The sequence below is a fragment of the Narcine bancroftii genome, chromosome 2, assembly GCF_036971445.1.
Source record: "Narcine bancroftii isolate sNarBan1 chromosome 2, sNarBan1.hap1, whole genome shotgun sequence".
Classification (NCBI taxonomy): Eukaryota; Metazoa; Chordata; class Chondrichthyes; order Torpediniformes; family Narcinidae; genus Narcine; species Narcine bancroftii.
The window spans coordinates 295,642,283-295,669,253 of record NC_091470.1 but is presented as its reverse complement, the minus strand read 5'-3'; the positions used below and the strand labels follow the sequence as shown (position 1 = coordinate 295,669,253).

General features: G+C 41.2%; 1 protein-coding gene and 1 long non-coding RNA gene across 2 annotated transcripts in view; one reads left to right on the top strand and one right to left on the bottom strand.

The window, feature by feature from the left end:
* rab2a (RAB2A, member RAS oncogene family) overlaps window positions 1-26,971 on the top strand; it is a 77,606-nt gene that overhangs the window by 11,540 nt on the left and 39,095 nt on the right. The window contains exons 2-5 of the mRNA XM_069921421.1: window positions 12,590-12,661; window positions 20,461-20,528; window positions 23,696-23,778; window positions 26,455-26,547. Of these exons, the coding sequence (XP_069777522.1) occupies window positions 12,590-12,661; window positions 20,461-20,528; window positions 23,696-23,778; window positions 26,455-26,547 (316 nt within the window). The remainder of the gene's footprint in view (window positions 1-12,589; window positions 12,662-20,460; window positions 20,529-23,695; window positions 23,779-26,454; window positions 26,548-26,971) is intronic.
* The window catches only part of LOC138755444 (uncharacterized), a 60,853-nt gene continuing 55,300 nt past the window's right edge, over window positions 21,419-26,971 (bottom strand). Inside the window, exon 4 of the long non-coding RNA XR_011352299.1 lies at window positions 21,419-21,648. This is a non-coding gene — a long non-coding RNA (uncharacterized lncRNA). The remainder of the gene's footprint in view (window positions 21,649-26,971) is intronic.

The following is a 26,971-nucleotide window of genomic DNA, read 5'->3' as shown; positions in this document are numbered from 1 at the left end:
TCACAAAAGAGCACTCAATTATCTTCTAAATTTTCTGGGAAAATTGACTGTAATGTAAATGAAGCTCCATAAGTCCCCAGGTTAAGATCATCAAACTTATGGACAACTCGTATTTATGAATGGACAATGCGCGGCTTCAGCTGTTTGTCGGCTTGTGCAAGGAGAATGCTGTCCACCATTTTAAGTCTGATCACGTTGGCATTAACAGTATTTAAATTGGTATTTGGCTTAAATTTTTCTTAATTGCCCTTGTAACCTTCCCTTCAAAGTGTAAATTCGATGCAAGTGCTGGTGATGTCAAAGAAAAGGAAAATGATCACTATTGGAAATAATAAAGCGAACAGAAAGATGAAATGGCATCGGTCATTGGAAAAGTGTTAGGCTACAGTCGGTCAACTATCAGAACAATTTTAAAGTTATTCTTTAAACTTTATTAGTGAGAATAATGGGGCACGAGAAAGGCCTTGCCCTGTTAAAAGCTACATTTGTAACCAAACAATGGAGTGGTTTAATTATTAAAATGGAAATGCTATTGTTAATTTGGTTAGACAATCAAAATCAGTGTAATATGCCTGATGGATTCTCTCTGGACAAGGAGTTGCATGGGTCCCAGTCTTCTTCCTCAAATGCTATCATCTGCATATGCATAGAAAGATAAAATATATATTATATACTAAGTCAAATATTTGACTAACTGACACTAAGTAAGAACTGTATGTACCTGTTCTGACTTAACTACAAATTCAACTTAGAGACAGACTTAGGAATGGATCTCATTTGTAACCAAGAGTCTGCATGTACTTAAAATTTTGTGCAAAGCTATCTAAAATTAAGGCTGAAGAAAATGGTAATGCCCATTTTTAATTACAAAAATTAATGCAAATATTTTTGTTTTAATCAGTTCCCATGCCAGCATTCTGAATTTTTTTAAGAGCATTATAAATAGCAAGAATAGGCTTTCAAGTCTACTTCAGCATTCTTCAAAATGATGGTTGTGTCCTATCTCAGCACAGTATACCAAACGCCTTTCCTTTCAATGCCTAGATATTTGCCTCTCCTTTGAATGGCCAAAACTTCTACAACTGTCCAGAATGGAAAAGCTCAAAGATTCTCCATCCTTTGAATGATGTTATTTTTCTCATCTCAGTTACAAATGGAGTACCCCTTATTTTCAAGCTGTTTGGGGTGGGGGGAGGGTGGAAACCATTCTCTCTGCTTCCAACCTCTCAAGCAATTTTAGGATATCTAATAAATTTTTCTTTCTAAACACTCATGAGGGCAGTCCAGGTTTGCTCACTTTGACTATGCTGTTATTAAATGGCAAAAAAGGGGGGCGTGGCAAGATGGCAGAGTCTAGACGTGTAATCTCGACCTCTGGCCAGACTTTTAAGATCCCGTTTTTAACTTTTTGTTTTCAGATTTAAATTTTTTAAAACTTAGTTTAAAGTATCAAGGAATTGTTATGGCTATTAATGGTTAAAAAGATTAAACCTCAAGTACAGAAGAAACTACATTTTCAGAGTGTTGAAGATTTGGGGCCTAAACAGTCTGCTACAACTTCAGGTTTGCTTTCTTTCAAGCCTAAACCACAGAGATTGCCTGTGGGAGCTGAAAAAAATGACTACTACTCACCAGGAGAAGGACATCGCTGGAATTACCCATTCTCAGAAGGAAGATGCTTGTGCCCCTGATGTGGATCCCGATCCTGGCAGCCTGCCGACTTTAACGGAGGGGGCACGCAAGAAGACGACTCCATTGCTTGAAATACCCCAGGATATACTCCAATCTGAATATTTTGGTCTTTTTTGTGAGTTTTTGAAGCAACAACGGGTTGCGGGGGGAGAACAGTGTCGACCCCCTGAGGAAGTCGGGGTGCCGTCGCTGGGAGTCCAGACCCACAGTAAAACTGTTAAACTGCCTGTTGTTGAGATGCAGCAGGAGCTGCAGTTACCTGGTTCTGCCACTACACAAGAGAAAGCAGGGCTGAGCTTTTCTGAATTACAATGTAAACAGTTAAGCCTTATCATTCAGCCTATGCTGAATGAAATGTCTCAAAGGCTCAGTTTGTAACTGGATAGAGTTAAAATACGTGTGGAAGCATCTTGTGAAGATTTTTTAAAAATTTCAGGCTGCTTTTTTGAAATGTCAACAACAAGTGGCTTCTAATACAGAAAAAGTGTTGGAGGTGGAAAAATCGTTAAAGAATTGCGAGAACGTGAGAGGGAGTTAGAGAGGAAAGTAGATTATTTGGAGAATCAAAGTAGAAGGAATAATGTGAAGATTGTTGGTTTGCCAGAAGGTATGGAAGAACAAGATCCTCTTCGTTTTTTTACCGAATGGATTCCACAAATACTGGGGCAGGAATTTTTCTCTGGAGGTCTGGTATTGGAAAGAGCTCATAGAGCCTTAAGAAGAAGACCTCTACCTGGTCAACCACCGAGACTCGTGATAATTCGATGTTTGAATTATTTGGACAGAGAAACAATACTTTGTTTAGCAGTGCAAAACGCGAGACAACGACAAGCCCCGTTAATGATTCAGAATAGTAGAGTTTTTTTCTATCCTGATTTGAGTCAAGAGGTTATTCAGCGTCGGCGTCAATTTAATCCAGTTAAAGAAGTTTTGTGGCGTAAAGGTTAAGTCTACTTTTCGCTATCCGGCAGTGTTGAAGGTGTTTTGTGGAGACTTTCAATCTCGGTTTTTTGAGAATGAGCGTGAAGCAATGAGTTTTGCTGACTCGTTGCCAGATGTAAGAGGACAAAGACATAGCCCACCATTGTCTTCTAAAGAAAAGTCTGGTTGTTCTGGAAATGGAAGAAACGGCAGAAATGGGAATGGAAAGAGTCTGTTTCCTTGAAATGGGGTCACTGAGTCTGGAATCTCTTGGGTGAATAGAAGAACTTTTTTTATTTTTACTTTTTATGTTATGATATCTTGTTGTTATTCTTTGTTTGGCTGGGGAGGGAGAAATTTGCTCTATATTCTACTAGTCATCAGCCATTGGTGGGTGATCCACACCCAACTTTTGTTTAGGGATTACTACCTTTTGGTAGTTTTTTTTGGGGGGGGGTTCTTTTTATCTTTTTTTTTTCTTTTTATCTTTTTATCTTCATTTTATTTAGACTTTAATTTGTGGTTTCTTTTTCTCCTATTGGAGGGCCTATTTACGTTGATCTGAGTCTTTATATATTTATTAGTTTTTAGTAATATTAGTGGATATGTCAAAGTTGAAGTTTGCTACTTTTAATGTTCGGAGTTTAAACAGTCTGATTAAGCATAAGCGTATTTTTTATCAAGTTCAATATTTGGTAAAATGTGTTCAGTGGAGATATGATTTTGCCTGAAATGATTAAATTTGAGACTTTTGACATAATGAGATGAAATATTGTTTGTTTAATAATGGAAAAAAATACATATGTTTCGTGGTTAACTATAGTTTTTTTTAATATGTATGCTTTACTTTATTTTTTTTTCTTTATGGCTCTCCTTAAGAGAGTTGGCTGAAAGGGGGGGTGTTCCTTTTTTTCTTTTTTATATATATATATAATGTTCATGCTTTGTTTATTGTTATATGTTACTTATTATCTGTATTTTGAACGAATAAAGTTTTAAAAAAAATTAAATGGCAAAAAATAAATGAAGGTCGTGATAAATGATTTTCATGTGAAAAGCTTCATTTGGATCATATTTCAATGTCAATATTTTAAATCAATATTTTGGAACTTGAATACATGCATAGACTAAATACATTTTGCTTTCCCCAATTTTGGAAATCTGATTGATCCCTTGGACTCTTTAATCAGTGACCGTTGTTGAGCATTACACACCATATCACCACTTGAGCTTTAATTAAATATATTAACTCATTGACTTCATTACCGTCTCAAATTTAACAATGCAAGACATGGTAACTTTTTTCTAACTATCAAGCTGAACTGTCTGATTGATTTGTTCATTTTCTATGAATTTTATTATCGTGATGTTTGGAGTTGTGCTTTTATCCAAGATAAATAAATAAACAATACTAAATGTGTAACTTTTATATGGTCCAAATTTTCTCTTCTGAAACAGAAAAATGAAGTGATCTTAAACAGTGGCTGTAGCTACCATAATTATGTAGTTCTAAAATTATTCCATAGTTTATCTATTTCTGACATAGTTCAGTTAAAATTTCCATGCTCTGCTTAAATGGTAGTAAGTTCTAGGAATTTTATTGACTGTTTACTGTTCAAAATTATTTCCATAATGTCTTTGGTTTTAGCTTTGGCCCATTATGCAAACAAATTAATGCAAAAATGCATGAAATTAATACGTGAGGTTTACTTCTTGGGGAATCCTTAAGTGAAGGACAAATTACCAAAATAAAATGAGACAACTGCTTTGCTATCAGTGACACCAGCTGGTAAAACTCTAGCATTGGCAGTAACAAAAATGTTATCATGCTAAAAGCAAAGATGTTTGCAGTGATATGTTATGCTTTTGTGGAGAAAAGCTGATCCAAGACCTGGGCCTTCATACCCAACTGTGTAGTTGGATCCTGAATTTGCACTCCTCCAGACCACAATCAGTGTGGCCTGGTAGGAACATCTCCTTCACAATCTCCATCAGTACTAGAGCATCGCAGGGCTGTGTTCTTGGCCCCTTGCTCTATTCACTTTGCACCTATGACTGTGTGACTCAGTACAATAACACCATCGACAGCATAGAGGAGGGAGATTGAAAACTTGGCTGAATGGTGTACTAACGAAAACCTTGCACTCAATGTCACTAAACCAAGGGGCTGATTGAGGACTTCAGGAGGTGAATCCCAGAGGTGCATGATCCAGTGATATTTATTGTCAGAGTACAAACATGATATCACATACATCCCTGAAATTCCTTTTTCCTGCAGGAGTAGCAGAATTATCATTAATTGGTAGTACAAAAAAAATCTGTGTATAGCATGCTAAATAAATAAACACATAGATAAAAGAACTGAAAGATAAAATAAAGGTTCAATTATTGTCATGTAATATGACTTTTAGAATGTAACATGTATGCAATATAACTTGTCTAGTGTAAGGCACAAATGTAAGCAAGCTGCGATACAGAGAGCAAAGAAAATCAATAAAGTGCTCAAGTAAGAGACCTTAAGTGAGCCTCTGATTGACTTTGTTTTTGAGGATTCTGATGGTAAAGGGGTAGGTAGCAGCCATTCTTAAACCTGATGGTGTGAGTCTAGTGGTACCTAAATCTCTTTCCTGATGGCGCAGCGAGAATAGTGTGTGTGCTGGGTGGTGTGGATTGCTGCAGCTCTTTGACGGCAGCTTTCCCTGTAGATATTTGCTATAGTGGGGAGAGTTTTGTCTGTGATGTCCTGCGTTGTGCCCTACCTTTTGAAAGGCTTTAAATATTAGTGTCGCTATACCAGCCCATGATGCAGCCGGTGTACACATTTTCCACCACACATCTATATAAATATGCCAGGGTTTCTGGTGTCAAACCAAATCTCCACAAACTTGAAGTCGAGGCGCCGGGGTGCGCCTGGGGCAGTCGAGGCGCCGGGGTGCGCCTGGGGCAGTCGAGGCGCCGGGGTGCGCCTGGGGCAGTCGAGGCGCCGGGGTGCGCCTGGGGCAGTCGAGGCGCCGGGGTGCGCCTGGGGCAGTCGAGGCGCCGGGGTGCGCCTGGGGCAGTCGAGGCGCCGGGGTGCGCCTGGGGCAGTCGAGGCGCCGGGGTGCGCCTGGGGCAGTCGAGGCGCCGGGGTGCGCCTGGGGCAGTCGAGGCGCCGGGGTGCGCCTGGGGCAGTCGAGGCGCCGGGGTGCGCCTGGGGCAGTCGAGGCGCCGGGGTGCGCCTGGGGCAGTCGAGGCGCCGGGGTGCGCCTGGGGCAGTCGAGGCGCCGGGGTGCGCCTGGGGCAGTCGAGGCGCCGGGGTGCGCCTGGGGCAGTCGAGGCGCCGGGGTGCGCCTGGGGCAGTCGAGGCGCCGGGGTGCGCCTGGGGCAGTCGAGGCGCCGGGGTGCGCCTGGGGCAGTCGAGGCGCCGGGGTGCGCCTGGGGCAGTCGAGGCGCCGGGGTGCGCCTGGGGCAGTCGAGGCGCCGGGGTGCGCCTGGGGCAGTCGAGGCGCCGGGGTGCGCCTGGGGCAGTCGAGGCGCCGGGGTGCGCCTGGGGCAGTCGAGGCGCCGGGGTGCGCCTGGGGCAGTCGAGGCGCCGGGGTGCGCCTGGGGCAGTCGAGGCGCCGGGGTGCGCCTGGGGCAGTCGAGGCGCCGGGGTGCGCCTGGGGCAGTCGAGGCGCCGGGGTGCGCCTGGGGCAGTCGAGGCGCCGGGGTGCGCCTGGGGCAGTCGAGGCGCCGGGGTGCGCCTGGGGCAGTCGAGGCGCCGGGGTGCGCCTGGGGCAGTCGAGGCGCCGGGGTGCGCCTGGGGCAGTCGAGGCGCCGGGGTGCGCCTGGGGCAGTCGAGGCGCCGGGGTGCGCCTGGGGCAGTCGAGGCGCCGGGGTGCGCCTGGGGCAGTCGAGGCGCCGGGGTGCGCCTGGGGCAGTCGAGGCGCCGGGGTGCGCCTGGGGCAGTCGAGGCGCCGGGGTGCGCCTGGGGCAGTCGAGGCGCCGGGGTGCGCCTGGGGCAGTCGAGGCGCCGGGGTGCGCCTGGGGCAGTCGAGGCGCCGGGGTGCGCCTGGGGCAGTCGAGGCAACATCAGAGGTGGAGACGGTGAGCAAATTTAAGTTCTTGGAACTCACTATCTCAGAGGATCTTTCCTGGACCCAACGTATAAATGGTGTTGTGAAGAAAGCACGCCAGCGCCTATACTTTTTCGGGAGTTTTCAGATACTGTGGTATTATCGGCAAATTTGTAGATGGTGTTATTGTCATACCAAGCTACACAGTCGTAGGTGTAAGGTGAATAGAGCAGGGGATTAAGCACAGTCCTGTGGTGCTCTGGTACTGATGGAGATTATGGAGAAGTTTTTGGCAATCTTCACTGATTATGGTCTGGAGGTGAGGAAATCTGTGATCCAATTACACAGTGGGGTGTTCACTTCTAGGTCTTGGAATTTGCTGAGCAGTTTTAAATGCCAATCTGTAGTCAATAAAGAACATCCTGATATGTGCATCTTTGCTGTCCAGGTGTTCCAGGGCTTTGTGTAGAGCTAGTAGACTTGTTGCCGGGATAGGCGAACTGGAATGGATCGATGTCACTGCTCAGGCAGGAACTGATATGCCTCATCACCAACCTTTCAAAACATTTCATCACTGTTGATATCGTGCTTCTGATCAGAGATGTAAAGGATAAACAAATTTAAATTCCTGGGAGTTACTATTATCAGAAGACTTTTCCTGAACCCAACACACAGATGGCTTTGTGAAGGAAGTGCCTCTACTTTCTCAGGCTTTTGTGGAGATTTGGCATGACATTGAAACATTGTCAAACTTCTACAAATGTGTAGAGGAAAGTGTACTGACTGGCTGCAACATGGTTTGGTACAGGGCACCAATACCTCTGAGTGGAAAGTCCTGAAAAATGTCGTGGATGCAGCCCAGTACATGATAAGCAAATCACTCCCCATCATCGAGTTAATCAACATGGAATGCCGGTTTCGGAGAGCAGCCACAATCAAGGATCCACACCACCTCAGGCAAGCTCTTTTTTTCGCTGCTGCCATCAGGAAAGATGTATCAATGCCACAAGAATCATGCCTCCAGGTTCAGGAACAGCTGCTCCCCTCCACCATCAGACTCTGAAATAATAAACTCAATCAGAGAAATCATTTAAAGACCCTTAATTTTCACATTATTTATTATTGAATATTTTCTGTATTGCAATTTATTTGCACTTGTTTCTGTTTCTATTTTCTACATATTGTAAGTATAATTTTGTACTACTGACAAGTAGAAATTCTACTTGTCTGTAGAAAGGGAATGCGAGTTATGTACGTATTCTGACAATAAATCTAAACTTTGAAAACCTTTAAAAATGTTATCTAAGGCCTTTTTAAATCTAAGAATAATTTTGGGAGCTGCAACAAGGAGTTTGGCTTTAATACACAGCATAAATTACCGTACAACTCTGATTAAGCAAAATGGTCAGGATTGGGGTCTATGTCAGATAAATGGTTTTTTGGAGAACTGGACATTTTTTAAAAAAAAACAGCCCAGTCGCAACAGCCAATCATTTGTATCAATGTTTAAACAACAACAAACAAGAGAAGGCTTTTAAAGCATTAAAACATTGTTTAAAAAAAAATTGCTGGCTGCCACTGATCATGGAGACCTCCCAACCTCATCTAATCCCTGACAAGCAAGTTCTGCTGTTCCCTGGGGTGGCTTCCCAGACCAGTGGAAACCTCACTGGCAAGTCGTTGGTGGCTCCGGTAACTGGGCAGATAGGAGCCTGACCACGAGAGTCCCAACTCCAAATCCTCCCCTGTTAGGCCTACTGAACATGCACACTGGGGAGTCTGGTGTGTGGTAGTAGCCTGAGGGAGTTTTGGAGTCAGCGTTGGGGAGCTCTGCTGTGCCGAGGAAGGTGAGGAATGCCACTAAGCCCGAGGGTCCTGCCCAGAAGTCTGCTCTCCTTGATGGCACCGGGACAAAGGATTCTTCAACTGCTTGCAGCTGGGAGACAGTGGCACGCAGTTTTGAGGAGAGTTGGAGAGAAAGGTCAACTGAGAAAGGTAAAGAAGAAATGGAACAAGAGAGGGGAAGAAGTTACCTGAAATGAAGACGATTGCTGTACTAATTCCATGTTGGATTAATTTGTTTCAACCTTTGTCAGTTCAGCTCCAAAAAAATTTTGGATAAATGAGGATTTCTAATTTGTTTTTATCTTCATAGATATGAATTTTTTTTAAAAAATTGGTTAAATTAGGATTTCAGAGAATCCAATTTTGGATAATCGGAATTGTACTGTAGCTTTGAAATTGATCAGTGGTACTGACACTATTAACTCCAAAATGGCCTTTGTCAGGTGAAGAATACCTCTGCTGCAAGTCCATAAAATTGTCTAGTGTTGATCTTCTTATTGATACCCTTGGTTTTATGCTGTTCAAATATCTGCTACCAACCAACTGTACGGTGGTTTACCAGTATTTCACTTGACTCTAGATCACCCAAAGAATATGCATTGAAACATATATTTTTGGAGACCTCGGAGCATTAATTAGACTGGTACCTCGCTTTGCTGTGCAAATTCTTACTCTTCATTTTCTGTGTGCCGCTGTAACTGCAAAATGATTGTCTGCCCTTTGGCACTCCAGCAGCAATGTGACGTGCATTGTATGATGCTGCATGCAAGGCTGATATTGGGCAGGTAATGCAGTAGGGCCCAGCAGTACTTTGCCTGGTACAGACTTGATGTGACATTGCTGAGGCCATTTGGTCTATCTATGTATTGATGAATTCCTGTATCCTATGTTTTGTCATCATGCTTTGAATATGTTGAAAGCTGTTGTCTCTCCTCCTCTGGCTCCACATCTGGCAACTTCTCCAATGCATCTTCAGCTGTGATTGCTAAACATGAATTGGGATACCCATACAGTTAGAGGGCTGGATGGGCTAGAGTTCGTTAAATGTGTTCAAGATTGTTTTTTGAATCAATTAGAAGAACCAACTCAGGACAGCATAATACTGGATCTCCTGTTAGGGAATGAGCTAGGTCAGGTATCAGACATTAATGTTGGAGATCCAATTGGGTCTAGTGATCTTAATTCTATTAGTTTTAAGGTAGTTTCAGGGAAGAGCAAGGAGGGGCCTAAAGTTGAGGTTCTGAATTGGAGAAGAGCAAATTTCGAAGGAATAAGAAGGGATTTGGGGAGTATTGAGTGGGACAGGATATTTCAGGTGAGGGTGTAAATGAAAAATGGAGGATATTCAAAAAAGAAATTTTGAGGGTACAGAGTAGTTATGTCCCAGTGAGGATCAAAGGAAAGGCTGGAAGTCATAGGGAGGCTTGGTTTTTGAGGAATATTGGAAATTTGGTTAGGAGAAAAAGGGAGGTGTACAAGAGGTATAAAGAACAGGGAGCTGACAATTTGAAGGAGGACTACAAGGAGTGTAGAAGGAATCTTAAGAAAGAAATTAGAAAGGCCAAAAAAAGGCACGAAGAGGCTTTGGCAGACAGAGTAAAAATAAATCCAAAGGGTTTCTATAAGTACATTAAAAGTAAAAGATTAGTGAGGGATAAAATTGGACCCCTTGTTGATAGTGAAAGTAGGCTGAGTGAGAAGTCAGAGGAAATGGGGGAAATTTTGAATGATTTCTTTGCCTCGGTATTCACTAGGGAAAAAAATATTGAACCAGTTGAGGTAAAGAAAAATAGTGGGCAGGTAATGAAGCATATAAGGATAACCGAGGAGGTACTGATAGCTGTGTTGAAAAAGATAAAGGTGGATAAATCTCTGGGACCGGACAAAATATTCCCAAGGACACTCAGGGAGACTAGTGGACAGATAGTGGGGCCATTAACAGAGATATTTAGGATGTCACTGGCCACGGGGATGGTGCCAAAGGATTGGAGGGTGGCGCATGTGGTTCTGCTGCTTAAGAAAGGGTCTAAATGTAAACCTGGGAATTATAGGCCCGTGAGTCTGACGTCTGTGGTGGGCAAGTTGATGGAAAGTGTTCTGAGGGATGGTATTTACAAATATTTGGAGGTACAGGGATTGATAGGGAGAAATCAGCATGGTTTTGTCAGGGGTAGATCATGCTTGACAAACCTGATTGAGTTTTTCAAGGGGGTTACAAAAAAGGCTGATGAAGGAAAAGCTGTGGATGTTGTCTATTTAGACTTTAGTAAAGCTTTTGACAAAGTTCCCCACAGGAGGTTAGGAAAAAAGGTGGAGACATTAGGTATAAATGAGGAGGTAGTGAAATGGATTCAGCAATGGTTGAATGGGAGGTGTCAGAGAGTAGTGGTAGAAAATTGTTTGTCCAATTGGAGGCCGGTGACTAGTGGAGTTCCTCAGGGATCGGTCCTCTGTCCACTATTGTTTGTTATATATATATATTAACGATCTGGAAGTAGGGCTGGAGAATTGGATAAGCAAGTTTGCGGATGATACAAAGATTGGTGGTGTTGTGGACAGTGAGGAAGATTACCGTAGATTAAAAGGTGATTTTGGAAGGCTGGAGGTGTGAGCTGAGAAATGGCTGATGGAATTTAATACAGATAAGTGTGAGGTGTTACATTTTGGAAGGGCAAATCTAAATAGGTCATATGGATTAAATGGTAGGCTATTGAGATGTGCAGAGCAACAAAGGGATTTGGGAGTTGTGGTAAATAGTACCCTCAAGGCTGATACTCAGGTGTGGTGTGGTGAAGAAGGCATTTGGAATGTTGGCCTTCATAAATCGGAGTATTGAATTCAAGAGTAGGGAGGTTATGATGAAATTGTACAAGGCATTGGTGAGGCCAAATTTGGAGTACTGTGTACAGTTTTGGTCACCAAATTATAGGAAAGATATAAACAAAATAGAGAGAGTGCAGAGAAGGTTCACGAGAATGTTGACAGGATTTCAAGGTTTGAGTTACAGGGAAAAGTTGTGCAGACTGGGGCTTTTTTCTCTGGAGCGTAGAAGATTGAGGGGGGACTTGATAGAGGTGTTTAAGATTTTAAAAGGGACAGACAAAGTAAACGTGGATAGGCTTTTTCAATTAAGAGTGGGGTAGATTCAAACTAGAGGACATGGTTTATGATTGAAGGGGGAAAATTGAGGGGAAATTTCTTTACACAAAGGGTGGTCGGGATGTGGAATGAGCTTCCGACAGATGTGGTCGAGGCGGGATCATTGGTTACATGTAAGGAAAGACTGCATAGTTACATGGATAGGAGAGGACTGGAGGGGTATGGACCGGGTGCTGGTCAGTGGGACGAGGAAGGTGGGGATTTGTTACGGCATGGACTAGTAGAGCCGAACTGGCCTGTTCTGTGCTGTAAGTGGTTATATGGTTATATGAAGCTTGATGGTGTGCAGAAATCTTGAGGCTGAATTAGAGTTATGTATCTAATGAAAAGGGAGATGGCAGTTTTCCTCCCCATCCAAGCGAGGGTACCTTCTGGAGACCGTCATCTCAGGTGTGAGTCGTGACTCCACTTGTTCAAGGCATCTCAATACAAACCCTGTATACAGCCTGAGTCCAAGGCAATTCATTGCTGAACAAATGCCAATGGAGGTCAGGCATTTAAAATAAATTGCATGGTGAAATATACCGTGCCATATATAATTGTATCATTGGACAGTGAGTGTATTTAGGGCATACCAAGATTTATTTTTCTTTATCATTTTTTTGTATGAAAACTGTGTTAATATTTGGTCACTATATTTTATAACACCCTTTTTCCAAAAAAATGATCATACTTTAGGTAAAATCATAGTTCAATTTTTTTCCCTCTGTTTCTTTTTTTAAACTTTTATCTGATTCTCCCATCACAATCAGACCATGTACTTGGTTTATGATCTCTGCATTTTTACAAAATTGAGATTGAATGTGGATAGTTAAATGCAAGATGACATGTTCAAACATTTTTATATTATATATCTTAAATAAGTAATGTTATTTTGTTACCAGTTTGTATAGTGAATTGAGAATTTAAAAATAATTAAAATCTTATTTGTTTTGCAGGTGTTGGAAAGTCTTGTTTATTATTACAGTTTACAGACAAGAGATTCCAGCCTGTTCATGACCTTACCATTGGTGAGTATGTTTTAAGCATTTGTGAATGTCCTAATTTTTTTTTATGCCTCCCTCAATAGAAATCTCATGAACCTAGTTTTCTGCACAAAGGTGACTCCAAATTAGATTTCATCCCCTTTTGGGTCCTTTGGAATTCCTCTTTCAAATAAGAAATTGAGATTGAATCCATTGTGGAAAAAGGATAATTGTGAAAATAGTAAAGCCACAAGTTAGCACAATTAAGGAAGTTTAAGGATGTTGTGATTGCTAGCAGGGTACTATTGCCACACTCTCGATGGTATGTGAGTCTGATATAAAGCTGCATCATCTGTAGATGTCAAGGCAGAGTCTTGTACACTGAAATTCGGTTCACATTTATGGTCAACACCAGGCTTGGGGTAATCTTGATATAAGATTATATAATCAGATCATTTATTGCACAATGCAAAGAAATTTAGTACCGTGTCTTGGAAAAGTAGAAAATTTGTAACTTCAGTGACAGAACTCATTTACAAACGAGATGAAAAGAATGGTTGAAGGAAATGAGAAATTACTGATTTTAGCTTTTGAAAAGAGAAAAGGACAAACTAAGGTTGGGAAAAGAGAAAAACTGATTAAATTTGTGTATGGTATGGAAATAAGATTATTTTTGTAAAAATAACCATGGTTATTGCAAGGTACATGGCCTAACTTAATTTACAGAAATTAGTAACTGGAATATCATTCTCACTTTGAAATTGATGGCTATTTTGTCTGTCAATGCCATGCGTTTCCTTCCTCCACCCCCCCACTTTCAAATGGATAACATTCATTTTTGCTTTTTTGAATTTGATGTTTCTTTTAATTTTATTTGGGTGCATTCATTATTTTTGAAGGAATTCCTGTGGAAGAGTTAACTATCCAAAGAAAAAAGTGTTTAACTTGGGTTCCAGCATCTGCATCTCAGTAAATAAGGTGATATGTTTTGGGGTACTCTGTACTTTGTTAGTTTAATGATTCTCTGCTGCAGGTCAGGTGCATTAAATTTGTTGCAATGACAGGTCGCTAACTTTCAAGTGGACTCAAAGAATAAATTCCCCTTGCAAGTATATATTGGAAATTGAAGAGATTTAAACTGTTTCTGCTGGGTTGGTGCGTTTCCTGTCATGAATTAGTTACTTCAACATGCTTACTACTAGTGTTGGTGGGAGGGGCCTATTCTGACATTCGATAGGAGCTACTGGAAGTAGCTGTTAACAGGCTACCCCAATTCTGTCATATGGGAGTTGTTTAAGGACTAACTCTAGTCCAGGACTGGCATATTCCAGTATGAAAGAAGGATGCCAAATACTAGAACCTTGGATGATGTGGAAGGTCATTAACTTTGTCAAGAAGGAAAAAGGAAGTGTATGTTAAGGTTTAGGAAGATAAATCAGGTAGGGCACTGGAGGAATATGAAGGTTGCAGGAAAGAGTTCAAGCAGGGCATGAGGAAGTTCAAAAGGGGCCATGAAATGTCCTTGGTGAGCAGAATTAAAGAAAACCCAAGATGCTTTGTACTTGCAATATAAACAAGATGATGATGCTTCGACCCAGACTCTCACCTAGGCCCAGGGCACCTGCCCACCCATCCAAATTCCTGATCATTGACCACAGACTCTCACCTAGGCCCAGGCTGCCCACTCACTGGAGCTCCTGACTCCTCGATCGCATTTTCTCGCCAAGGCCCAGGCTGCCTGCCTTTGACAAGGACTCTCGTCAAGGCCACCAGCTCTCGAAATCCCGATTCCTCAATACAGATTCTTGCCCAGGCTGCCCTCCCATTGGAGCTCCCAATGCCATGTTTGGGGACTCTAACCTAGGACCAGTTCGCCTGCCTATCTGAGCACCTGATTTCCCCCAATGTGAGCATGCCATCTGGTGCTGACTACCACCTCATCCGAGCTCCTGAGGCCTTGAACGACAGGTACTTCGAATGGTCAAAAGTAGTGCGTGTATTAATCAACCCTCTAAATTTTAACCTAAAAATTGGTTCACAAAACTAGACTCTTGCATGTGTACGTTGATATGTGGGCTTTTTAACTATTAAAACTAATACAAATTAGGAGGTTAAAATATATATATTATTATGTACTTGTATTTCTTAATATTTATATTAAATTTTTGTATTAAAATGTGCATCCAAGAGTAAAATGTGTATGTAAGATTTTTTCATGTCTTGGGGGTCTTAAACCATCCAATGTTTGTCATGTGTGGCTCTTGCACTCAGTAAGTTTGACCACCCTGACCTATGGGTTTAATTAGAAAAGGAGGGTTACAGTACATAAAATTACAATGTAGGTAAGTTTTCTGGGAATGCAACTGTGTTGTATTAGAATGAACACAGAATCAGCTTTTGTGATGAAACTTGAGCAGCGTCTTGAAAATCAGAAATACTGATTAGTTGAATCGGTTTAGGTTTAAAGAGCTGAGATAAATAAATTCCCCTCCACCTTGAGTATTTGAACATTGGTACAAGTATTGGACCTTGGCCTGGAGGAAACTATTGTGACATAATGGATTCAAACCTAATTAAATACAGAATTGCTGAAAATATTAGTCCTGATTGATTTCAGGGAGAGCTTGGAGAAATAGTGTTTTATATTGGAGTTGAGCTTAATTTGGTCACTGTTTGAACTTGTGCCTTTCTCTCCTGGCACAGCCTTGCATCTAATAATCTTGACCACTTCATCCCATATATTGGATGAAACACAACAAGCCTTCATTAATGTAGTTACAGGGAGCTTGGCTCAGAACACCTCGACAAGAAGAAAGCTCGCCATAGTAGCTTTTCCATAATAAAGGTGGGGTATTCCAGTATTCTGGAATTCTACCATTTGTATACTGTAAGCATTAGTTGATTTACATAGTCGACAAACAGTAAGACAACAACATTTAGAAGGACTTTTAGATTGAACTCTGGAATGTATTTTAGTGTTGAAGAGATGTGAATTTTTTTTAACAGGAGTTGGACTTGTCTTTCCTCATGGAAGACTCTTGGTTAAGAAATAGCTTGCAGATAAGTAGGTTGGAGAAAAAAATGTCAGTGTTGTAACAGCAGTGATATCACTAGGCCCTTTTATAGTGGGGGGGGGGGGAAGATTTTAAAGATAGATATTCTGTCTTTACATTGCTTCACTTAGCTCCATAAAAGATCTGAAGGCAGATTGACTGGTGGAACTTGCTTCATCTTCCCTCTGCCTGGGGTGGGGTGGGGGAAAAGGTTCAGAGGTGGAGTGAAGTCGCTCCACTTTCTCTGTAAAAAATAAATGCCATTAAATAAAGCTCTAAAGGGGAGGGCTGATGATGTCGCAATAACTTTGTCAGCCCACGACCGAGGAGCGTGTTTTTAAAAAAAAAGCCATATGGTTAATAGAGGCTATCATGTTGCACAAGAGATCTGCCAGAGTCCTAAGACTGGCTGCACAGATCTCCACTAGTGCTCTTAACTGCTCTTCAGTCACCACTTTCCCTTCTTGGTCCATATGTTTGAGGTCATGGGCACCACTTCCCTACTTCTGCTCTGGAAGCTGGCTCCCGACTCAGCTCTGCATAAAGACACTGCAGGATCTGCCTATAGAAGACACTTTCTAAGCTCTTGTATTTCCCAATTTCAAAATGTGTCATCTTCACAGAAATGTAAGCAACAATATTTTGAATTACTATCTTATTAATCCAATAAATCAAACTTTGTAATTGCAGCTGTAAGTAGCTTTAATTTGTTGATGACGAATAAACATTTTGGCATAAATTTGCATTGAAATGTTCATACAATGAGTAAACAAAGCATACTGTATTATAATAATATTCAACTTTAAACAGATATAAAAGAAATAAACCAAAATTAAGATGATTAAGATGAAATAAGAAAAATTAAGATCGATCCAAAGAAAAGTATCTCGAGCTCTCAGATCTTTCATGGTTCTTCAAAAAATGAGATACAAACTCTCGGTTTACCCGAATATTACTACATATCTTTGGCTTGGCTTCGCGGACGAAGATTTATGGAGGGGGTAAAAAGTCCACGCCAGCTGCAGGCTTGTTTGTGGCTGACAAGTCCGATGCGGGACAGGCAGACACGGTTGCAGCGGCTGCAGGGGAAAATTGGTTGGTTGGGGATGGGTGTTGGGTTTTTCCTCCTTTGGCTTTTGTCAGTGAGGTGGGCTCTGCGGTCTTCTTCAAAGGAGGTTGCTGCCCGCCAAACTGTGAGGCGCCAAGATGCACGGTTTGAGGCGATATCAGCCCACTGGCGGTGGTCAATGTGGCAGGCACCAAGAGATTTCTTTAGGCAGTCCTTGTACCTTTTCTTTGGTGCACCTCTGTCACGGTGGCCAGTGGAGAGCTCGCCATATAACACGATCTTGGGAAGGCGATGGTCCTCCATTCTGGAGACGTGACCCACCCAGCGCAGCTGGATCTTCAGCAGCGTGGACTCGATGCTGTCAACCTCTGCCATCTCGAATACTTCGACGTTAGGGATGAAAGCGCTCCAATGGATGTTGAGGATGGAGTGGAGACAACGCTGGTGGAAGCGATCTAGGAGCCGTAGGTGATGCCGGTAGAGGACCCATGATTCGGAACTGAACAGGAGTGTGGGTATGACAACGGCTCTGTATACACTTATCTTTGTGAGGTTTTTCAGTTGGTTGTTTTTCCAGACTCTTTTGTGTAGTCTTCCAAAGGCGCTATTTGCCTTGGCGAGTCTGTTGTCTATCTCATTGTCGATCCTTGCATCTGATGAAATGGTGCAGCCGAGATAGGTAAACTGGTTGACCGTTTTGAGTTTTGTGTGCCCGATGGAGATGTGGGGGGGCTGGTAGTCATGGTGGGGAGCTGGCTGATGGAGGACCTCAGTTTTCTTCAGGCTGACTTCCAGGCCAAACATTTTGGCAGTTTCCGCAAAGCAGGACGTCAAGCGCTGAAGAGCTGGCTCTGAATGGGCAACTAAAGCGGCATCGTCTGCAAAGAGTAGTTCACGGACAAGTTTCTCTTGTGTCTTGGTGTGAGCTTGCAGGCGCCTCAGATTGAAGAGACTGCCATCCGTGAGGTACCGGATGTAAACAGCGTCTTCATTGTTGAGGTCTTTCATGGCTTGGTTCAGCATCATGCTGAAGAAGATTGAAAAGAGGGTTGTTGCCAGAACACAGCCTTGCTTCACGCCATTGTTAATGGAGAAGGGTTCAGAGAGCTCATTGCTGTATCTGAACTATGGTAACACTACAAGCAACAATCCCTTAAATCGAAAAACAAGCTTTTAACCTTTATACCACCTTATAGATCATCCCTTGAAAACAGCAATTCATACATACGGCTGCTCTTCATAGACTACAGCTCAGCCTTCAATACCATTATTCCTTCAGTGCTGGTCAAGAAGCTACAAACTCTAGACCTCTGAACCCCTCTCTCCAACTAGATCCTTGACTTTTTCATTGTAAGACCACAATCAGTACAAATAGGAAACAATATCTCCACCTTACTGAGATTATGAACACAGGTGCACCCCAAGGATGCGTGCTTAGTCCACTGCTCTACTCATAGACCCATGACTTTGTGGCCAGGCACAATTCGAATGCCATCTGCAAGTTGTCAGCAGAATCAAAAACAGCAACGAGGAAGCGTACAGGATGGAGGTAGATCAGCTTATTGAATTGAGCAACCACAATAACGTTGCACTCAATGTCAGCAAAACTTGGGAGATGATTGTGGAGTTCGGTAGGAAGTCAGGGAAATGTAACCTCAGAGGGCTCAGTGGTGGAGAAGGTCAAGAACTTCAAATTCCTAGGTGTCAACATGTCCTGGAGCCTCCACATTGATGCAATCACAAAGTTCGCCAGTGTCTATAATTTGAGGTGTCTGAGGAGATTTGGTATGTCACGAAAGACTCTTGTAAACTTCTGCAGGTGTTCTGTGGAGGGCATCCTGGGTGACTGCATCACTACCTGGTATGAAGGAGTCAACTCTCAGGACAAGAATAAACTCCAGAAGGTTGTTAAGTCAGCCTGTGACATCACAGGCACCAGACTTCACTCCATCAAGGACATTTCCATGAGGTGGTGTCTTAAAAACACTGTCTCTATCCTCAAAGAACCCCACCAACCAGGCCGTGCCCTCTTCACTCTGCTACCATTTGGGGGGGGGGGGGTACAGCAGCCTAAAGACGAGCACTCAGCAGCACAAGGACAGCTTCTTCCCCACTGCCATCAGATTCCTGAATAATCAATGAACTAAAGATACTTATTATTATTTTCTATAGTAATGTCGTAAGATGGATATATATGTTTGCAATATGATGCTGCAAAACAGAATTTCATGACTTGATCATGACAAAAAATCCTGATTCGGAATGCTGATGACACCTCTTTGTTTGTCTTAATAACAGGCAAAAGTTTACCTAATTCACCTGATTTTTAAAAAATTATTACATGACAATAAAGAAATCTTGGAATGGAACTGAATTGATAGATAAGTCAATCTTTTCCTTTTAGGTAAATAATGGAGGATTTCTAATTCAAGTTACTTGATAAATTCTGCTTTGCCAGAGCTATGATAGAACAAAAGCATGTTTGTATTTGAAAGGTCTGAGGATCAGAATGCAGAAAAAAGTTGTGGGTAGTCAACACTAATTCATCAGTTAGAGTTCGTCATTTTCCATGTTTGTCTGGGCTCCAAAGCTTCCTTAAAATTCTAGTAGCTGAAGTTTGCTGTGTTGACTATAGTCTATTTGGTGGTAGTCTTGTGTGTCAAAAGGCACTTGCCTCAACTCCCACACCAGTAGTATGCGCACTGCAATCTGGGTTTATTTTAGCGCACAGTTCTGTGTAGCAGTTGCACTCTCACATTTGCGATCTTCCATATGAAATATTCAGAGTGCTGATTGTTTTTTTCCCACCAAGTGGACACAGATTCTCAACGTAAAATCGTGGCATATGTTTATTCCTAAAACAGGGTCGGTCTTTCCAGTAGCAGCCTGTGGTGTAATCAACTGTTGGACCTAACTCTCAACATTTTGACATGGTTAATCATGGTATAGACAGCTCACTCTGTTCATAGAACTCTGAGTATCTCGTGAGATCTTTCCTCCGTGCACAGTTAAATATATCATTGTTGATGTGAATGTCTTTGCAAATTGTAATGCAAGACCTTTTTACAAAATATGGTAGAAAATGAAAATATTTAATACAAAAAATATATTTTCATGTTAAGAAAATTCAAAACATTTATTAACAGGCCCCTTTTGGCAGTCATTATGCACTAATAATTTGAATGGAAGGATGGTCACGTGCTATTTTGCTTAGGCCAAATTAATTTGCTTCAGGCTGCGGCTGCAAACTCCCAGCCTGAGAAACTTGTGGAAGGTTATACTGCTATTTAAATTTCCTAAGGCCTTGGGCCATCTGATTGAGAACATTTTTTTTCTCTGTTTAGCCTGGCACTTCTGTTAATTTACTTTGCTCCAAGAAAAAAACTCAAGGTTTTTCAGTTTAACCATGTAGCTGAAGACTTCTCTGGAACAATGCAATTTTTTGTGTGCCCTGTAAGGGATCATGGCTTAGAGGATGACCAAAATTGAGTATGGAATTTCATTTGTGGCCTAACCTGTGTTCTGATGGGTTCTGTGTTCCATGCTTTTGCACTCTACCTGTTTAGGAATCCCAAGATCTCATGTATGTTTTAATTACAGTGAAGTGTTAATTTTAAGTGATTTACTAGTAGTAAAGATGTACTTTTATCTAAAATACTTGATATATTCATCTAAGTCTCCACACACAAACCATCAATAATTCCTTTCTAATTTTTGTTCAGGTGTAGAATTTGGAGCTCGAATGATAACCATCGATGGAAAACAAATAAAACTTCAGATTTGGGATACTGTAAGTTTTTCTCAACTTCATATTGGCTACTTGATTGCCGTATCAAATTGATTGGCGGAATAATTCAATAAAGTTATGATCAAACAATGTAGTTTCTGTTGAGACAAATTGCTGGAGGAACTTGTCAGGTCAGACATTAACTGTGGTTAATAATTGATTTTAAAAAGGTAAAATATACCAAAGGGGAGAAAAAGCTGGTGAGAGGCCCAGAGGTATTTGGAAAGAAAGTTGTGACAAGTGAAGAGTAGAGGGAGAACCATGAAAAAAGAGGTTGGGGGTAGAAGAAAGGTTGGAGGAAAAAATGAATCCAAAAGTTGGTGATCGAGGTAAAAACAATAGAATATGATGGAGGTGGGGTTACCCAAAATTGGGAAATTTAGTGACAGTTTAAGGCTATCCAGAACGAATTGGATGTTTCTTCCAGTCTCATCCTGACAGATGTGTAGGAATGGTTGGGGAAGTTAAAACTATTGGCTGCAGAAAGCTCAAATTTTGGACTGCAAGCAGCATGGTTATTTGGCAAAGCAGTCATCCAAGCTGTTTGATTTTTGGACCGATGTGACTTCCGCTACATTAACAAGACCAAACACCAGTTGGATGACTGGTTTGCTGAACTCCTATGCTCGGTCAGTTAAAATTAGTTTCCTATCATCAATCATTCTAATTCTCCAACCATTTCAACAATGACACGTCTCTCCTCTGTCTCCTCCATTGTCAGGGTAAAGATGAACGTAAACTTGAGGAACAATAAATTGTATTCAGCCTGGACAGCTTAAACCATAACTGCATGAACATTTGAGTTTTTAAATTTTAGGTAACCACCCCCCCCCCCCCCCCCACCCCACTCATTTGATTCCAATGTTTCCATCTCTTTATGGATTTTCTGTACTTGTTTTTCTTGTTTCTATAGGCTACTCTCCCAGCTGCTTTTCCCCTTTATAACATGTAATTTTGCCTTTTTATGGTAGTCTTGATGTTTTTTTTAAACTGTAAATATTGACCATTTCTACTCATGGAATAAGATCTGAACTGAGTTCCTCCATAATTTCTTTATCTGCTTCAGATTCCAGCATCTGCAGCTTTCTCTCTATTATTTTTGTTTTCCTGGAACCTGATTGACCTGTAAATACAAACAAAAAAAGTCAATGGCATCAATTTCTACACTATGGTATTTTATCTAGTGGCAGATTTTCCCCATTATTTTCACTTGCATATATAATAAGCAATTTTATTTTAGATTTCTTTAACTAAATTAAAATAGCCATTTAAAGCTAATAATTTTTGTTGCATTTGTAATAGCAAGGGGTACCTGTCAAGTGATCTAACTGGATCTTCCCAAATATATGATCTTTGATACTTTAGAAATTATTGTTGCTAATTATTTGTCTGAATTAAGCAAAACCAGTGAGAATAGAGCTCTGGATAGTGGCAATCCTTGTTGTAAATGAGGGGTACTGGTAATCTGATTAACTAGACTGCATGTAAGTGGGGAAACTTTGGTGATTGGCGGAATTCAATTAGATAGTCAAATTTCCTTGTCTCATATCAGGTGCTTATCCAATACTTATTTTGAAGTTGCTTTTCAACCATCGATGTTTTGCATTCTGGATCAGTTTTTAAAAATCTCCCTTTGTTTCTTCCAATTATCTTTGTTTCTCTTGGTTATCATTAATCTGTCAAGTGTCTTATTTTCAGAACCATTCTTAACATTATGAATCCCTTTTCCTTCTCTGCTAGAATGGAGAATAACCCACTTTCCTATAAGATTATTTCCAAAATTAGAAATACAACTCCAGGGGAAACCTTAGTTGAGGTTTCCTAAGGTTTAGCAAGGTGATTTAATGTGGGGTGGGGAATGTTAGCTCATTAAGCCACAATGAGATAGACAACAGACTCGCCAAGGCAAATAGCGCCTTTGGAAGACTACACAAAAGAGTCTGGAAAAACAACCAACTGAAAAACCTCACAAAGATAAGCGTATACAGAGCCGTTGTCATACCCACACTCCTGTTCGGCTCCGAATCATGGGTCCTCTACCGGCACCACCTACGGCTCCTAGAACGCTTCCACCAGCGTTGTCTCCGCTCCATCCTCAACATCCATTGGAGCGCTCACACCCCTAACGTCGAGGTACTCGAGATGGCAGAGGTCGACAGCATCGAGTCCACGCTGCTGAAGATCCAGCTGCGCTGGATGGGTCACGTCTCCAGAATGGAGGACCATCGCCTTCCCAAGATCGTATTATATGGCGAGCTCTCCACTGGCCACCGTGACAGAGGTGCACCAAAGAAAAGGTACAAGAACTGCCTAAAGAAATCTCTTGGTGCCTGCCACATTGACCACCGCCAGTGGGCTGATAACGCCTCAAACCGTGCATCTTGGCGCCTCACAGTTTGGCGGGCAGCAGCCTCCTTTGAAGAAGACCGCAGAGCCCACCTCACTGACAAAAGGCAAAGGAGGAAAAACCCAACACCCAACCCCAACCAACCAATTTTCCCTTGCAACCGCTGCAATCGTGTCTGCCTGTCCCGCTTCGGACTGGTCAGCCACAAACGAGCCTGCAGCTGACGTGGACTTTTTTACCCCCTCCATAAATCTTCGTCCGCGAAGCCAAGCCAAAGAAGCCAGATGGCAACTGTAAATAGATTTTTTTTAATTCAAAAATCAATAGCAAATCAAGAATTTAACAAGTTCTAACAATGAAATGTGATCATGGAATGGCTTTATTCCTAAGGAAACCTATCATCCTCGATTTATCTGCTGTTATCTACTTCCTGAAGTGCCCTTTGACTAGTTAGATGGCAATATTTTCAGTAGTTTTGATAGTGGGATTTTTAAATGGAGATGTACATTTCCATCTCACTTTGTTGGATAGTCTTGGATCTTCTTGTTCTGCTTGATTTTGCTTTTGTACGTCTCTACCACCACGCCCTCTCCATCGTTTTGAAAGATGTAGGTTCAAATTGGAAATTCAACACCATATGGTGTAAAGAATAGAAGGGAAAGAATAACTACAAACACATCCCTGCAGTTAAAAATAATAATCAATTGTTTAAGCTTCATATTCCTTTCCCAGGAAAGGAATACTTGCGCTTTATCCCTTGTATATTTAAAAAAAAATCTTGGAGTAGAAATCCTTTATTTTTAATATGTTTTGTTTTCATCAGGCTGGTCAGGAGTCTTTTCGCTCTATCACAAGATCCTACTATAGAGGAGCTGCTGGTGCCTTGCTAGTTTATGACATCACAAGGTAATCTTTCAGGCAGTTTATTTTTCTTGGTTTAGGGCACCTAAAAGTTGAGTTATGTGAAGAATCTGCTAAAAAGACATTGGTGATCCTAAATTTGAAATATTGTGTGCAGCTTTTGTCACCTTAGTACAGGAAAGCTATCAATAAGATTGAAAGAATGCAGAGAAGATTTTCGAGGAGGTTGCTGGTACTTGAGGAACTGAGTTACATTGGTTTGGACTTACTGCCGAGAGTGTAGAAGAATGAGGGCAGATTTGCTGGAGATATTTTTAAAAAATCATGATGGGTGTAGATTAAATGCAAGCAAGCTTTTTCCATTAAGGTTAGGTGAGAAGACATGGGTTAAGGGTGAAAGGTGAGATGTTTTGGTGAACATTAGGGGAAACCATGCAGAGAGTGACGAGTGTGGAATGAGCTGCCAACTAAAATGAATATGGGCTCAATTTTGACATTCAAGAAAAATTTTGATAGGTTCATGGATGAGAGGAGTTTGGAAGATTATGGTCTGGGTGGAAGTCATTGGGCAAGGCAGAATAATAGTTTGGCATGGACTGGATGAGCCTAAGGGCTTATTTCTGTGCTGTAATGTTCAATGGTTCTACTGGAAGTCCATCTCAATTTTCATTGAGATGTAATTAAATTGTTTGCATTAATCTAAATACATCAAAACAATCTTCTAATTGCATTGAATTTAGTTTTATTACATTTCTTTGCCCATTTAATCTAATTTAACCAAGCAACCTCAAATGCAGAGATTAAGATTAAATTGCAGATGTGATTTGGAATATACTATTTTATGGTCAGTGGCAAGTAGTGTCTGCTCGCTCCTGACATCATTAAATCATGTGTTTGACAATCTCCTACCAGGAATTTGGGGAAACATCTGGGAGAATTCTTTTCAGTGATGGTCTCTGTTCTTCTGATCTCTAAGAGCATCATCCAAAAGTTGAATAAGAATGAGGACTTGCCCAAGTTAAATTCCATCTGCCATTCCGTGGCTCACTTTCCCAGTTGATTGAGATCCTATTGCATCCTTTGAGAACCTTTTTCATTGCCTACCATACAACCAATTTTCATGTCTTCTGCAGACTTATTCTGTTACCTGCATTCTCAATCAAACTGTTAAGGAACATGACAAATGATAGGGGACTCAGCACCAAACCCTGCAGCATCCTTCACCATCACCCTCTGCCTCCAAAACTAGCATAAAATGTGTTGGTTCAATCAACCTCGACTTAACAGCTAAACAGAATCTATTGTTTATAAACTCTTCTGAATATCTCGAGCATTTCTTTAAAATATTCAAAAAATAGCAGCAAACTCGATGCTATTCTTTAAAAACTTATTTTAAAATGCCCATTATATATTTGAACAAAAAAATCTTTGGAAACACCATAATTTTAAACTAATAATATAAAAGATTTTTTTTTAATGAAATTGTTCTCATAATTTGGATCAATATAGAATAATCCAAATGCCTCTTCAGACATGGTGCAGATTTCTTCAGAAAGTGATGAATATGGATTGCTTGTGAAGTGTACAAGAGCATAGTCAGAATAAAAGCTGCAGAGAAGTGGAACTGTCTGGGAGAATGCTGAGACCTGAGGAGATGAGTGACAGGGAAAGGTGAAGTAGGTTAGGACTTTATTCCCTTGAGTGTCAGGGAATGAGGGGAGATTTGATGGTGGTATACAAAATTATTAAGGGTAGAGATAGAGTAAATGCTAGCACACTTTTTTCTACTGAGGTTAGGTGAGAAAAGAACAAGAGTTTGAGTGAAAGATAAAATGTTTAAAAGGAACATTAGGGAGAACATACAATGTGTTAAGCAAGCTGTCAGCTGGTGAATGCAGACTATTTTGACATTTAAGAAAAATTTGGATCAGTATTTCAATGGGAGGGCTATGGTCCAGGTGCATATCAGTGGGGCTGGGCAGAATAATAGTTTGGCATGAACTAGATTGTCCAAAGGGCCTTTTTCTAAGCTGTAGTATTCAATGTTCCAGTTAAACATAGAAGTGTCAAATGATGCAAACTAATTGATTGGAATGAGACAAGAACCTAGCTGAATGATGAAGAACAAGTGTTGAAGCTTTTTTTGGATGTTAAGAGCAGGAATATAGTCAACAATTAAAATTTGTTTTTGAGGGGAAGGATGTCTGCAGACTTCATTAAGAATGTTATCCGGTTAGCTTCAAATAACAAAATAGCAACACTTTAGTTAAAAGTGATAGGCATGGAGATGAAATGGGATCGAATATGTGGAGGGTGACATTTTGCTTTGAGGTAGCATGTCATTGGTGTTAGATTAAACTTTGAAACCTGAGATCATTGGAGAGCTGACTACCTCATGCATGCAATTTTGAATGTTAAAGTGCTATCAAGGATTTGGAAAAGGAAGGACGATACAGTTGTGAGCTGTAGGAAAAACAATAGAGGATAAAAGTTGACTCGGTAAAGAATAATGTGCTATGGTTAGACCTTTGCTTGGTGCCATTAAACATTGTTTTCTTAATTGCAATGGAAATTGGATCAAGGGAATTAGTGATTCCCTTGATGGATATGTGGTTTGGTTCATGAGATAAGGCAGAAATTGAGGGTTAAATGTTTGCTTATGGTAAACCAAATAAGTACTTTTGAGTCCTTTTCCATCCTGTGACCATTTTCCTCCTACAGAAGGGACACATTCAATCACTTGACAACTTGGTTAGAAGATGCTCGCCAGCATTCCAACTCGAATATGGTCATCATGCTTATTGGAAATAAGAGGTAAATGTTTAACATGTCATGCCCCAAGAAACAGTACCAATGATGAGAAGGTAAGAAATTACACTGAGAATAGTTACTGTCACAGTTTTAGGTATGTCAAACATTGTTATTGCAGTGCAAAAGTGCAATTTATAGCAGGAATGAAACTACTGAAGAAAATGAGGATACTGAAGTTGGGAATTATTTTGATTGAAAGTTGCCTCTACAAAACATAATTTTTGGCAGGTGAACAAGAAATCTGTTGATACTAGTTTCTAGTGCACTACACAAAAGTGTTGGAGAAACTCAGCAGGTCGTGCAGCATTTATGAAGCACCAAGTATTCAACAATTTGGGCCTGAGGCTATTTTCAGGTGTTCTGAAAATCATACGGATGCCCAAGTTAAAAATGGGGAAAGAGGAGAAAGAAGACTAGTAGGTAATGG